Genomic DNA, 15,000 nt, shown 5'->3' on the forward strand with positions numbered 1-15,000 from the left:
TCAGGTTTCTGACAGGAGGAGAATGGGTTTAGTAGCTGGATTGATCGTATTGATCAGGTTTCTGACAGGAGGAGAATGGGTTTAGTAGCTGGATTGATCGTCTTGATCAGGTTTCTGACAGGAGGAGAATGGGTTTAGTACCTCACATGTGTTTCAGATGATGCTACCTAAGTGTCATTTTGAAGTGTCACTTGTTCGTGGTGGGGGGGAGCCCAACAGAGGTGTAGTTGTTGTTGTTGTAAATTGTAATTCCCCTCTGTGCTGATTTGTTATTCTGCTTTGGGTGGGGAATGTCATGAACATATTTACTTCAGTTCAAGAAAGCAGCCTGTTTTTTCCACAACGAAGGGCAGTGGGACCTGTCCTATCAGGTAGACGCCACTCTTGACCAGCACATAGAGCAGACTCTCATTTAACAATGCACTCTTATCTATGAATGCTTATGCTTTACTGAGGAAGAGTGTCAGACAGAGAGAGAGAGAGAGAGAGAGAAATAGAGGGAGAGAGAAAGAGAGAAACATAGAGAGAGAGAGAGAGGGGGGGGGGAGGGGGAGAGAGAGAGGGAGAGAGGGACAGAGAGTGAGAGAGACCGAGAGAGAGAGAGAAATAGATGGGGAAGAGTCCAGGCAAGGTATAAACAGGAAGAGGGAAGGGTAGAGAGAGAGAATATACAGGAGTGATGTGTGAGGGAGTTGTTGATGTTGTTGTTGTTGCTCAGGGAGGTTAGGGTTAGGGAGAGAGAAAGAGAGAGTGTGTGTTTATTTGTGTCTATGCGTGTGAGCGAGTGTGTGTCTGTGAAAGTGTGTGTGTGTGGGTGTGTGTGTGGGTGTGGGAGACAGATAATGGGTCAAATGACCAAACAGTGCGAGGGAGGGAAAACCCTGAGAGCGAGCGGTACTGTCCCTCAGCATGGCCTTTACTCTGAACCAGACTCCTGGGGAAAGCCTCCCCAAACCCCAACCCCTAGATCAACCACAGCCCACCCCAGCCCAGCCCCTTGCCGTAGAACAATAACATCATTATGACATTTACTGCCACGATCAGACCGCAGTCCTTTCTGCTCAAATATTTCCTCCTAGGTGACCTTTTCCAGGTGTGCGTTCCCATCCGCCTTAGAATGTGACCTAAATCTGACACCAGTGGGAGCTGTAAACGGTCCTGAAACGATGCCCATGTGTAGAAGCCCAGAAACAAATTCTCAGTTCAGAGCACCTCCGAAGATGGAGAACATAGCAATCACCGCGTTGCTGTGCAAGTTATATGTTTTCTGTGGGCTGGACAAATGTTCAGACTCATTATGAAGCAGAGGAGACGAACCGCTGCCTTAGCCTGTCTGTCTGCCTTAGCCTGTCTGTCTGCCTTAGCCTGTCTGTCTGCCTTTAGTCGGGTCTGTCTCTGCTGCCTTAGCCTGTCTGTCTGCCTTAGCCTGTCTGTCTGCCTTAGCCTGTCTGTCTGCCTTTAGTCTGGTCTGTCTCTGCTGCCTTAGCCTGTCTGTCTGTCTTTAGCCTGGTCTGTCTCCGTAGACAAGGGTACATGGGTACGCATAGTTATGATGAAACTAAACTTATATCCGGCAGCAGGCACAGCCACATACATCCTATTCATTTTTACACCTATGAATGAGGCTCAGATCAGAATTGCAAAATGCATTCAGTTCCATGTTGTTCGGACTACTTGCATAGGTCAGGTATGTGCCACTTGAAGGGAAATAATCTGTTTATGTTTACACGTCTGTGCCCAGTGAATGCATGTATGTATGTACGTGTCTTTACATACCCAAAAAACATGTCTATGTTTGTTTCTGGTGTGAGTGTGAGTGTTGTTTCTGGTGTGAGTGTTGTTTCTGGTGTGAGTGTGAGTGTTGTTTCTGGAGTGAGTGTTGTCATGTCTGTGTGTGTTTCTGGTGTGAGTGTTGTTTCTGGTGTGAGTGTTGTTTCTGGAGTGAGTGTTGTCATGTCTGTGTGTGTTTCTGGTGTGAGTGTGAGTGTTGTCATGTCTATGTGTGTTTCTGGTGGCTACACGAGCGAGCTCTGGTGTGAGTGTTGTTTCTGGTGTGAGTGTGAGTGTTGTTTCTGGTGTGAGTGTTGTCATGTCTGTGAGTGTTGTTTCTGGTGTGAGTGTTGTCATGTCTGTGTGTGTTTCTGGTGTGAGTGTTGTCATGTCTGTGAGTGTTGTTTCTGGTGTGAGTGTTGTTTCTGGTGTGAGTGTTGTTTCTGGAGTGTTGTTTCTGGTGTGAGTGTTGTCATGTCTATGTGTGTTTCTGGTGTGAGTGTTGTTTCTGGTGTGAGTGTTGTCATGTCTGTGTGTGTTTCTGGAGTGAGTGTTGTCATGTCTATGTGTTGTTTCTGGAGTGAGTGTCGTTTCTGGTGTGTGTGTGAGTGTTGTTTCTGGTGTGAGTGTGAGTGTTGTTTCCTGGTGTGGTGTTGTATTCCTGGGAGTGAGTGTTTGTTTCATGTCCTATGTGTGTTTCTGAGTGGGAGTCGTTGTCCATTGTCTGTGTGTGTTTTCCTGGTTGTGAGTGTTTGTATGTCTATGTGTGTTTCTGGTGGCTACAACGAACGCGAGCTCTGGTGTGAGTGTTTTTGTCAGGCAGAGAGAGCATGCAGAGGAAAGTGAGAATGAGAATCTTACACGGGGTTCTGGCAAAGAGCTCTTAATGTGGTTGGGCCAGCGTCTGTGTGTGTGTCTGAATGTGTGTGTGTGCATGGGAGTGTGAGTGTATGTGTTTGTGTGTGCATAAGAGAGAATGTCAGTGTACGTGTGCGTGTGTGTCTGTGTGTGTCTGTGTGTGTATGTGTGTGTCTGTGTGTGTATGTGTGTGTATGTGTGTGTGTGTGTGTAGGAGGGGGGCTACAGGTGTGCTCACATTCAGCTCGTTGTTTTTTCACTAGAAGCACCTGCAGAAACCACTGGCACCAGCCGTCTTCTCGTGGGGGTTCCCATGGCTACGACAGGCCTGTGGTGACCTCTGCAAAAGGTAGAGGTCACAGCACTCAGAGGGGTCTCCGAGCACGTCCAGCTTCCACATCCATCAGAGGGTACAGCCAGCTCCTCCATCTTAGTCCTGTGAGGTAGATCAGAATCAGAATCAGAATCAGGATTTGAAGTTTGAAATTCTGAGTTCCTAATTCCGAGTCCTAAGAATTCTGAACGATGGGTTGGGGGGTGATGGGCAGTAACACAGAAGAGTTAGTGAGAACTGGGTCGGCCTCAGTCTTTCGTTTCCTGCACTGCGGAACTTCTGATATTCACTTCGGGGAAATAGAGGGCTGCCGTTCGAGGAAAAAAAAAAAAAAAAAAAAAGAAAAAACCTGAAGGGTCTCATTTGGCTTCTCTTTCATCAGCTAGTGTCTGTGTCTGATTGTTTCTGTCTGCAGAGCCACTAGAGTCTGGGTGGCAGAACTGTCCTGGTCGGCTCCCAGTCCAAATTCACACAGAAAAGAGAAACCGTGTCTGCCAGTCTGATCCATCTATCTGTTTCTCTGTTGCTTTTCCTTGGTCCTCCTTCCTCGGTCCCCGTCTAGATGGCATATTCCATAATAGCATTAAGTCCATTTTAAATGCATTTTCAGCGCAATGTCTCTGAGCAGGGAGCCATCTCTCCAGATGACTGATACAGTATTCTCTGTCCCTCTGCCCTCCACCATGTGAATCCATACAAAATTGCATTTTGCTATTTGTCAATTTACGGGACAAAGCATCAACTGTTGCCGTGGAAAGTTTGACTGCTATGACCTTGATCCATTGATATTTTTGAAATGGTTAATGTGTATTTGGGCAAATTTATTCCCCTTACTGAACCCAAAATAGATCAGAGTTGGGAGAAGAAGAAGACGTATTCTGTGAGGCAGGAAGAGAATGGGTTTCTGTGAGCCACTCGGACGTCATCCTCGCCGCCGCAGAGAGAGAGAGACACTCACCCTGTTAATATGATCATCTTATCCACAAACACAGAAAGAACTCGGGTCTGTTCAGGGCCCATGGTGTCCAGTTCTGGCTGAGCCTTTGAAATACTGTAGGCCTATCTACTGCAAAGGCCCTTTAGGGACCTCATGATGAAATACTGTAGGCTTGTCTACTGCAGAGGCCCTATAGGGACCCCATGAGGTCTGCAGAGGATCTATAGGGACCCCATGAGGTCTGCAGAGGATCTATAGGGACCAAGGCCTGAATAGGATCTTTAGGGACCGAGGTCTGCAGAGGATCTATAGGGACTGAGGTCTGCAGAGGCCCTATAGGAACTGAGGTCTGCAGAGGCCCTTTAGAGACCCCATGATGAAATACTGTAGGCTGTTCTACAGCAGAGGACCTATAAGGACCCTGTGATGTCTGAAGATGAAAGGGAAGCCTGCGCCTCGGTGAAGCAGAATCCCTTCATTTTTTAGGGTTTTTAGAAAGAGAATATGAATTCGATGTGAGCACGGGTCCAGTGCTAACTCAGAGGCTGCCTACCACATGCTAGCAGATCAAGCAGAAATGAAGGGAGCATATGTACAGGGCCCCGTAATACACATTAGGGCCTTTTCAGGAATGAATCAAGACAAAACTACTACTACTTTTAAAGACTTTTCATGTATCTTACGCACACCTCTACAAATCTACCCATTGCCTTTTAGTCGAACGATCTGTCTTTGCAAGGCTCCAGGCCCTCAGAGCAGTCTTGTGTCTGCTGAGTTGATAGTCATGTGGTCTCAGTTTGTCTTACCTGGTACCTGTGTATTGGTGTTGGTTGGCTTATGACAAAGTCCCTATACAATACCTCAATCTAGTGTCTCATCAAAAGACATGATTATTCTTGAAACACAAAAATGTGTGATGTTATGTGTGAACAAGAAAGTGTTAAACTGAGTCACCATGGCCACTGATGGTAAAGATGTGGTATTAAGGGTATTTCGGTATTTCACACGTTACACATTTTCTTCCCCAACATTTCACACGTCATGAGAATGCATGCATAAGAGGATCAGGCTTCATGTGGTTAACAAGGACATGCTGTTGTGGGAAGGCACTAGTACTTTTGCCTGCATAGAAATCTGCAGGGGTATGGGTGAACTCCAAGGGGAGTGTGTGTTTGTGTGTGTGTGTGTGTGTGTGACCTTGAAGGTATCAGTCAGGCTTTATTGGCTGACCTGTTAGCGGAGGAGATAAGAGGGTGAGGTGAAGGAGTGACCGTTTGCAGCTGAGGAAACAGAACCACTGTGAGCTGCGATCTCTGTTCAGGGCCTCAGCTCAGACCCACCTCTGGCGCAGGCTCGGCCCACCTCTGGCCCAGTTCTGGCGCGAGTCCAGATAGGCCCCCCCGGAGTCAGCTGCAGTGCGGCTCCTCTGCGCTCCCCGGGCCGCTGTGGTCTCCTCCTCTGCCAGATGCCCTGCTAGAGGAGCCGAGGTGGTTGTGGTGCGCTGGTGGTGCCTCACCATGGCATCGCTGATGCTATCAGAGCCGTCCACAAGTCTCTAATGTGCTTTGATGTTGTTTACGAGCCGCAGCCTGGACAGGAGTCTGACACAAGTCCTCTGATGAGGGTAGATGTTGGTAGGGCGATGAGGTGGCGATGGTTGATCAGTGGTTGGTTGGAGTTGCTGATGTCATTGGCTGATGAGGGTTTGTAAGGGTTCTAGTCAAGAGTGCAGCGAGGGAATGGGGGAGGGGCGGGGTCGGGTGGGGCTTAACCACGATAGGGCGATGGCTGGGAAAACCCCAGAGCCTACCCAGGAAGGCCTTGAAAAAAAAAAAAAGAAAAAGAATAAAAAAGGTCTTTCAGGAGAAAAAAAAGGGAAAATGGGGGAAAAAATCCTCTTGATGCTTTATGTACATATGGGAGGGCAGTGGCTCAACTTGTTGCATACTTGTTTGATTTGTGTTTGATTTGTCAGTACTCATTTAAGGAACTTGGTCTCTTTGTTTCTCCAATGAAACTGGGAGGGGGAATGGTTTGGTTCATTTATTTTGTTATTATGCAAAATGTAAATCCCTAGGCAGTGAGTTTCTTATGATTAGTTTGTCATCTGGCTCAGTTTGGTGAACAACTGGAAGAACTCTTAAAAATAAAACCCCCAAAATGATTGGATATGCAGAGAGGAGATGACCTCATCTCTCTGATGCTGAATTAACATTTAGAGAGAATGGATTTTGCTTCAGACAAAGGTCTAAGCCCATCCATGTCTTTTCCCGGTCCAGATAGTTACCCATAATGAGTGCTCATAAGGTTTCCAGACTAGCTGTAGTTACCCACAATGAATGTTCATAAGTGTTCGTTAAGGTTTCCAGACTAGCTGTAGTTACCCACAATGAGTGCTCATAAGGTTTCTGTTTTTCTGCATTGGCAGGTGTAAGCTCCTCAGCGCCATAAAAACAGTTAATGAATGCCTGAGCCTGTCGCCTCCTCTCCCCATTGAGTTGTGTCGTACCGTCCCCTGGCTTAGGCCTGTCTATTGGCCGTCCTCTCTGTGCGTCTGGTGCATTAGTTAGTTAGCCCTGGTCTGGCCTGCTAGTGGTTGGAGCAGGTCAGTCAGACAAAGAGACATGACGAGACTGTCAAAACATGTTTGTCTTTATCATGTTTGGAGTTAATAAAGGGAAAAAGAGGGAGGCCCACTTGTTTTTGTTAATGAATTTAAGTTTTATTCGGTGTGAGTGTGCGCACTGCGTCGTTCTTAACCAGGTCAGTCTCGAAGCCGTCGTTATGTGGCTGGCCTGGATGTCGGTGCGTGAGGCGTCAAGTCTGACCTGCTTTAAGACGCGCTTATGGATGAACACCTCCGCTAAAAGCCAAGGTGTGTTGTGCGTGTGCGTGTGCGTGCGTGTGTGTGTGTGTGTGTGTGTGTGAGACAGAGAGCCAACATATCCCCGAGGCTTCCCTCTGTCTAGTTTCAGCAGATCAGTCTGGCCAGGGAAGCCGTGCTGGATTGCAGGTGGCAGGGAGGGGATTGTAGATCACGGGATCCGGCCAGTCACACACTCCTGTGTCTTCTGAGTGGCTAACTACTACCTACCAGCCTACAGTTCTCAATGTCCTCTCTCTCTCTCTCTCTCTCTATCCCACCCCTTCCCTTTCTCTCCATCTCTCTGTCTCTCTGTCAGGGCTAGTCTTTGTGGCTGAGTGAGTGAGCGTTGTGAGGTGAGACCAGAGCTTCACTCCAATGGCTGCCGTGGAACAGACAAGGAAACTCAGCGACCTGCTGGACTTTACTGCGGTGAGTTGGAAGCCCTGCTTCTTCTGCGCCTTTGTGCCTGTGTGTCTGTTTGTTTTTGTTTGTGTGTGTTTTTTGTTTGTGTGTGTGTGTGTGTGTGTGTGTGTGTGTGTGTGTGTGTGTGTGTGTGTGTGTGTGTGTGTGTGTTGTTAGAAAGTGTATAGAAATAAATCAGCTTACAGGTGAAAGATTCAGGCAAATGTTGTGGTGCTGAGGAGGCAATTATGATCATGTTGGTCTAAATGTTAGGGTGAACATGAGCGCCTAGGCAGAGATGTGAGTCTACTCGTCTGCAGTGTAGTGTGATGAAGCCATGACAGTGATTTTCATGTGTGCTAAGATAGGAGAATATGATGGCTATGGCTGCTAGGCTGTTGGAAAACATGAAAAAGTTCTAACTCAACATTCTGCCCAACAGTTGCTCCAAATGCCTTCAGTATTGTGTTGCTAACGTTGACTGAGCTATAAGTGTTTTTGCTGCTTATGGACTGTTATTCCATTAGTTTGAGCTACAATTATGATAGTTTTAACAACAATGACTACTATAATAGTAACAATAATAATAATAATGGTGGTGTCTTATTGACAATGACATCTTGATGTAGTTTTAGTGTTCGTCACAAGGCCAAACCTTAGAACCAGACTAGTGTCACAGTAGTGATAGTGTTATAGTGTGTACTGTACTGTAACACTAGTTATAATGTCACAGTAGTCATAGTGTGTACTGTACTGTGACACTAGTTATAGTGTTTTTTCCTTACCCCACCCTGTTAAACTACCACCATCATGTCTTAAAGATGGTTTTGAAAGATCAGTAAATCATATCCGCTCTGACCTGTGTAAAGGCAGAGACACCTGATCTGAAATCAGTATGGGGACCTCACTAGGATGAAAGGACTATCACAGATAAGCCTGAACTTCAGACCAGTTATCAGATTTAATGTTTAGGCAATGAAATGTCAGGGAGCATTTGAGACCGACATGGTGTTTGTTAAATAGGGTGGGTGTGTGTGTGTGTGTGTGTGTGTGTGTGTGCGCTCTGTGGCCAAGTAATCCTTTGCCCCTGCTGGGAGCACAAGACCTTGTCCCAGACTGGGTCATCTCTCTCTCTCTCTCTCTCTCAATCTTTTTTTTTTCTCTCTCTCTCTCTCCCTCAATCTTTTTCTCTCTCTCTCTCTCTCTCCCTCAATCTTTTTTTCTCTCTCTCTCTCTCTCTCCCTCAATCTTTTTCTCTCTCTCTCTCTCTCTCCCTCAATCTCCCCCCCTCTCTCTGTCATTCTCAGAGGAAGAGGAGGAGAGGAAATCCCTGTCTGCCCTCTCTGCTGATCTCTCTTCCTCATTTCCGTGTGTGTGTGTGTGTGTGTGTGTGTGGTTGTCAGTATCTGTGCGTGTGTGTGGTTGTCAGTATCTGTGCATGCGTGAGACTGTGTGTGTGTGTGTGTATTCCAAACACACTGACGTGTGACCCGTCTGTGTGTGTGTGTAGCTTTTTCACAGCTTTATTATCAGAGGGGATCTTGTGTGCTTGACTGTGTAGTCAAACTCACCTCAACACAACCAAAGGGGCTGGGGGTTGGGGGGAAATGAGACACACACACACACACTCACACTCACACACACACACACACAAACACCCAGGGGGGGTGAGAGTCTAGTCTCCACAATGCAGCCCAGCTGTAGGAATGAAGAGGAGAAAAACACACACACACACACACACACACACACACACACACACACACACACACACACACACACACACACACACACACACAAACAGCTGATGGTTGATGGTGTGAGATGTGAACTTTACTGCCCTGTAGGGGATTGAGACAGGGTCCCCTGATTGGGTTAGCCTCATTAGAGAATGAAAACACATAAAAAGCGCACACACACACACACACACACACACACATACACACACACACACACACACACACACATGCTCCCTGCCCCCAGTGTCCTCAAATACACATAAAGTACACTCAAACCCCTCAGCCTTGACTGACAAATCACACACACACACACACACACTCTTTTCTCACTCACTCTTATACACACAGACACACACACATAAACATGCACTTCAGCAATGTGTGAAATGTGTGTATGATGCTGCGGTGAACCCCCCCCCCCCATCATGACCGTCACAGAGGCCCTGTGTGGTCAGCCCTTCACTTCTCATATGAGTCACATTTACCTGCCCTTTAACATGTTCTCTCTCTCTCTCTCTCTCTCTCCCCCTGTCTCTCTCTCTCTCTGCAGATGTTTGAGGTGCCTAGTGGTGGGAAGATTAGAACGCTTGGAGGTAAGCATTTCTGTTTTCCTCTCTCTAGCTTTTTGTCATGCTCCCCCCCTCTCCACACACACACACACACACACACACACACACTCTCCCTCATCTCTCCCCCTCCTTCACTGTGATGTTCTAGCGCTCCACTTCTTCCCTCTCTCTGCTGTTGAAGCAGTAAATGGCAACTGGCAGACCTGGAGTCCCCCATCCCCCTCCCTCAGGCACACCCCTGTGACCCCCCCCAACCCCTCTCCAATTACAAGCAACGTGTCACTTCCCACAGACCCCTCTGAGAGCCTGTAAAAATGCCCGTCCTTACAAGCTGTCAGCACGCACGCACGCACAGACGCACACACACACACACACACACACACACAAACCTATCTGAAAGCATTTAAGAGCATGCCACACAAACCCATTTAAAAGCATACCACACAAACCCGTTTAAAAAGCATTTAAATGCACGCTACGCAAACCCATTTAAGAGCATGCCCGGCTTGGCCGCATGGCTTTCTGTTGTTTTCATGACGATCTGAGAGGAGTCAGTACTCCCAGCGAAGATCAGGTCTTCCTGAAAGCAGTTGACCATTTTGCCTCCAGGCATGAGTACTTCCTGCTGTTTCCCCAGAAGATGGTGGTGGAATGGTGGCTGCCACTGAAGCTAGCTTGAGCTCGTAGCCGGGTGCCTTGAATAGAGGCAGAACCAGCAGCCGTAGCACTAGCCTTAGCATTATGGCATCACGTGGGTAGTGTGTGTGTGTCTGTGTGTGTGTGTGTGTGTGTGTGTGTGTGTGTGTGTGTGTGTGTGTGTGTGTGTGTGTGTGTGTGTGTGTGTGTGTGTGTGTGTGTGTGTGTGTGTGTGTGTGTGTGTGTGTGTGGGAGGTTGGGAGAGAGAGAGAGAGAGAGAGAGTGGTCGAGTGTAGTAAGACTGGCCCTCACCATACAGACCAACTGATGCATTTCTTCATATTAATGAGTGCTGCTTCAGCCTGTAGGGAAGGTGGGATTCTGCACCCTACTGTGGTCCAGTATGTCGCTACCCTCCAGCCAGCTCCTACAAAAAAAAAGAAGAGAAAAAAAAAAAATATAATTAAAAAAATAAATGTATGTGTATATATATATATATACACACACACACACATACACATGTATACACACACCCATATATAAATAAATAAATATATATACACACACACACACACATGTATGTATAAATAAATAAATAAATATATACATGTACACACACATCCAATCCTCTCCTCTCTGTCTTCATGTATCTCTATATATATCTCCTTCCCTGCTGTCTTTGTTGTGCTTTCTCTTCCACCCCTCTTTCTTTCTCTCCCTTTCCCGCTCTCTCTCCTCCTCTCATCTGTTATTCATCTGTCACTTCTTTAATGATGATGTGTAGACATGAGTAAGAGGACCCCTCCCCCAAAACACCCACTCTCGCTCTCGCTTGCTCTCTCTTGCTCTCTCTCTCCCTCTCTCTCCCTCCCTGCCTCTCTCTCTCTCTCTCTCTCTCTTTCTCTCTCTCTCCCTGCCTCATCCCTCCCTCTCTCTCTCCCTCTCCATCTCTCTCTGTTTTTCATGTGATTGTTTTTCACCTCAATGGGGAAACTTGATACTTTTAAGCCAGCAACAGACCTGGTGTGAGCGACAGAAAGGAAGAAAGGAATAGAGTGAGAGAGAACAAGAGATGAAGAGATAAAGAGAAAGAGGAGTTGCTAGGATGATGAAGAGAAGGGAAGGGAAGCAGATTTCTGTTGTGTGGCATCGCGCCGCTCTGAAACAGAGATGCTGTGGGAACACAAAAGACCCAACGGCTGCAGCCATTGCCCCTCACACACACACTCTTCTGCCCCTCACACACTTCTGTCCAACAGAAAGCCATCACCTCCTCTCTAACACACACACACACACACACACTCTTCTGCCACTCACACACGTCTGTCCAACAGACAGCCATCACCTCCTCTCCAACCTAAACACTCACAGTATGAGTCACCAGCCTTCAGTTGTCAATGCAACACACACACACACACACACAAATACAGTGTACGTATATGCATACTCACGTCATCCATGTAATACACTTGTATATACACACACATGCGTGCGCACACTCATACTCAGACGCATACATAGATGAGAATGCATTCACAGTCCGGCACCTATATAAACACACACACACACACACACACACACACACACACACCCCTCAGATTAAGATTTTACTACTCAGTACATCCTGAAGACTGTGTTGTGCATTCTTGTGTGTGCCTGCCTGCCTGCTTGTGTGTGTGTGTGTGTGTGTGTGTGTGTGTGTGTGCGCGTGTTTGTTTGTTTGCTTATGTATGTGAGGGTATTTGTGTGAGTGTGTGTGTGCCTGCTTATGTATGTAAGGGTATTTGTGTGTGTGCTGCTTATGTATGTGAGCGTATTTGTGTGTGTGTGTGTGCGTGCCTGGTTATGTGTGTGAGGGTATTTGTGTGTGTGCCTGCCTGCTTATGTGTGTGAGGGTATTTGTGTGTGTGTGTGTGTGTGTGTGTGTGCCTGCTTATGTATGTAAGGGTATTTGTGTGTGTGCTGCTTATGTATGTGAGTGTATTTGTGTGTGTGTGCGTGCCTGGTTATGTGTGTGAGGGTATTTGTGTGTGTGCCTGCCTGCTTATGTGTGTGAGGGTATTTGTGTGTGTGTGTCTGCCTGCCTGCTTATGTGTGTGAGGGTATTTTCGTGTGTTTTGGTGAGTCCTGTGGCTCACCCACTCTTAGTCAGCAGGTAGTCAGTGAGGTTTTTCTGGCCGCAGAGAGAGCTGGTGACTAACAACTCTCTCTGCTCTGGTCTAGGCTACACACACACACACACACACACACTCTGGTCTGGTCTAGACTTCATACGCCAGAAATGATGAGTAACACAGGCATGAAAAACAAGTAAACACTATGTATGACAACTGAGGAGTTTATCGACACAGCGCTCTTATCATAACTCCCGTCTGTCAAACACACACACACACACACACACACAAACACCACAACATGTGTCTTACATGTCCCAGAATCCAGCTTGTGCCTGAGTATATGAAGAGCTTTAGTGGTCAGGTTGTCCCTAATTCATTTAGACCAAGAGTCTTAGAGAGAGAATGTGTCATCCAGAGCCTTTATAAATCTTTTGGCTGAACTGCAGAGGAGGTTAAAGTGTGCTTTTAGAACTTTCTAATGAAGAGGTATCTGGCTAGCAGCTTTTTGAATACCAAGTGGTTATCATCCACCTAGGCATTAGTAGCCTAACAGAATGGCTTTATTGACAAACAATAGTTTCGAGCCGTTAAACTGCAGAACTTTAACCTTGAAGGGAAAATCAGCATTGGTTATCCTCTGGTGTGTCACAGCACACTGTAGTCATCTGACGTGTGTGTGTGTGTGTGTGTTCCAGCTTTAGAAACATCTCTCGTTCGGTTTCGTTTACAGGTGGGCTGAAAGTGAGAATGGCTGAGATTATTTTTACCACTCTAAAAATGCAGGAAAGGAGTCATTTGCATGTGTGTGCGTAAATGTGTGTGTGTGTGTGCGTATATGTGTGTGTGTGTGTGCGTATATGTGTGTGTGCGTATATGTGTGTGTGTGTGTGTGTGTGCGTATATGTGTTTGTGTGTGTGCATATATGTGTGTGTCTGTGAGTGTGTGTGTGTGTGTGCATATAATATATATATATATATATATATATAATGTGTATATGTATATGTGTGTGTGTGGGGGTGGGTAGGGGTCTATGTGTGTGACTTTGTGGTGAGCTCACATGAAAGCCTTTCAGAAATGTACTTCAGACACGGTTATTGGAATGAATGAATGAGTTGACAGTATCCAGTGAGTCAATCTATTATTTTATTAATCGCATTAAATGTATCAGAGAGGAGTAAGTGTGTGTGTGTGTGTGTGTGTAAGAGAGAAACCGAGGGGGATTGAGTGTATGTGTGTGTGTGAATCTGAGCGAGAGGGATTGATCTGATGTGTTTTCAGTCAGGCAGTGCTGAGGACGCCTGCTCTGTGTGTGTCAGGGGTGCAGTCATTGCGCCTGGACTGGATTGAATGTGCCAGTTTTGCCCCTCCCTGCCACCCCACCCCCCACCCCAACCCCAACCCCCCCACCCCAACCCCGAACCGTCGCTCTCTCTTCTCACCCGCTTGGCATGTGGCATGAGAAAAGAATGAACAGACAAAGAGTCCTGGCATCCTCTCCCTTAACTCAACACCTCTGTAACCCGTGTGTGTGTGTGTGTGTGTGTGTGTGTGTGTGTGTGTGTGTGTGTGTGTGTGTGTGTGTGTGTGTGTGTGTGTGTGTGTGTGTGTGTGTGTGTGTGTGTGTGTTCCCAGTCAGTGAGTCAGGGCTGACGAGGCCTTCCAGCCTCTCTCACCCTGTAATTAAAGTTCAGCTCCGCTGAAAGGGGCAGTGTGTGTGTGTGCGCGTGTGTGTGTGTGCGCGTGCATGGCTGACTCATGCCTCATGCTGTCGTACACTGTGATGCATGTTCTCTGGTGTTGCCCTTAGGCCCAGAGCTCCAGCAGGGCTTCTGTCTCACACACACACACACACACACACACACACATGCCTGTCACTCACCTCCTCACGGTTTGACTGTGTGAGTAAGTGCTCCATGTGTTCAGACAAGTCCTCTGTCTTTAACACGAGCACAGACTTCCTTCCACATTACCTCACAGGAGATGGTTTAAATGGTGTGACTGCACACAGGACTGCTGACTGAAGGGGATCGCTTTAGTCTTACGGGGGGGCGGGGTGTACCAAAGCCAGGAGAACAAGGGATGATGTTAAACGCAGCTATTAGTCCTCAATTATAATTACAATATTACAATTCCTCAAGAGTTGGCTGCCATTGGGGTGCATTCATATAAAGAGATATAGTTGGGTTATGTCAGAACCGGTCTGGTCTGGTTCTGCTGTGGTTCCGGCACGCTCCGTGCTTCATCTCAGAACATGTTTACTTACGGCCACAGATAGGGAGGCAGCAGGGACGGCATGCTTCAGTGGATACGCATCTCCGCTGCCATCTCTCATGTGTGTCCGTATAGCTTCTGGTGTGAGTGTGTGTGTGTGTGTGTGTGCGCATTCTCACTTTCTCGTTGTCGTTCTCTCTCTTTTTCTCTGTTCTCCTCTCGGCCCTCCTCTCCTCCTTTGTGTTGCTCTCAGTTCCTCTTCTCGCTATTCTGTGTGTGTGTGTGTGTGTGTGTGTGTGTGTGTGTGTGTGTGTGTGTGTGTGTGTGTGTGTGTGTGTGTGTGTGTGTGTGTGTGTGTGTGTGTGTGTGTGTGTGATGTGTTGCAAACGTGTGCATTTTTTAAAAAGAAGTTGGTTGTGTGTGATTGATTGATGTGGCACATAAGATTTTTTTTATTTTAGTTTTGTGTTTCAATGACTCCAGTGCTGACACTTCAAAACACAGGATAGATCACTGCTGTCACAACGACACTTTCCTTTTTTCATGATTCAATCTCTCCAGGA

General features: G+C 47.0%; 1 protein-coding gene across 1 annotated transcript in view; it reads left to right on the forward strand.

Moving 5' to 3' along the window:
* Positions 1–7,171: 7,171 nt before the first annotated feature.
* LOC116219514 (transcription factor E2-alpha-like) overlaps positions 7,172–15,000 on the forward strand; it is a 26,377-nt gene continuing 18,548 nt past the window's right edge. The window contains exons 1-2 of the mRNA XM_031562834.1: positions 7,172–7,194; positions 9,454–9,496. Of these exons, the coding sequence (XP_031418694.1) occupies positions 9,454–9,496 (43 nt within the window). The 5' untranslated portion in view covers positions 7,172–7,194. The remainder of the gene's footprint in view (positions 7,195–9,453; positions 9,497–15,000) is intronic.

This window comes from Clupea harengus, chromosome 25, assembly GCF_900700415.2.
Source record: "Clupea harengus chromosome 25, Ch_v2.0.2, whole genome shotgun sequence".
Classification (NCBI taxonomy): Eukaryota; Metazoa; Chordata; class Actinopteri; order Clupeiformes; family Clupeidae; genus Clupea; species Clupea harengus.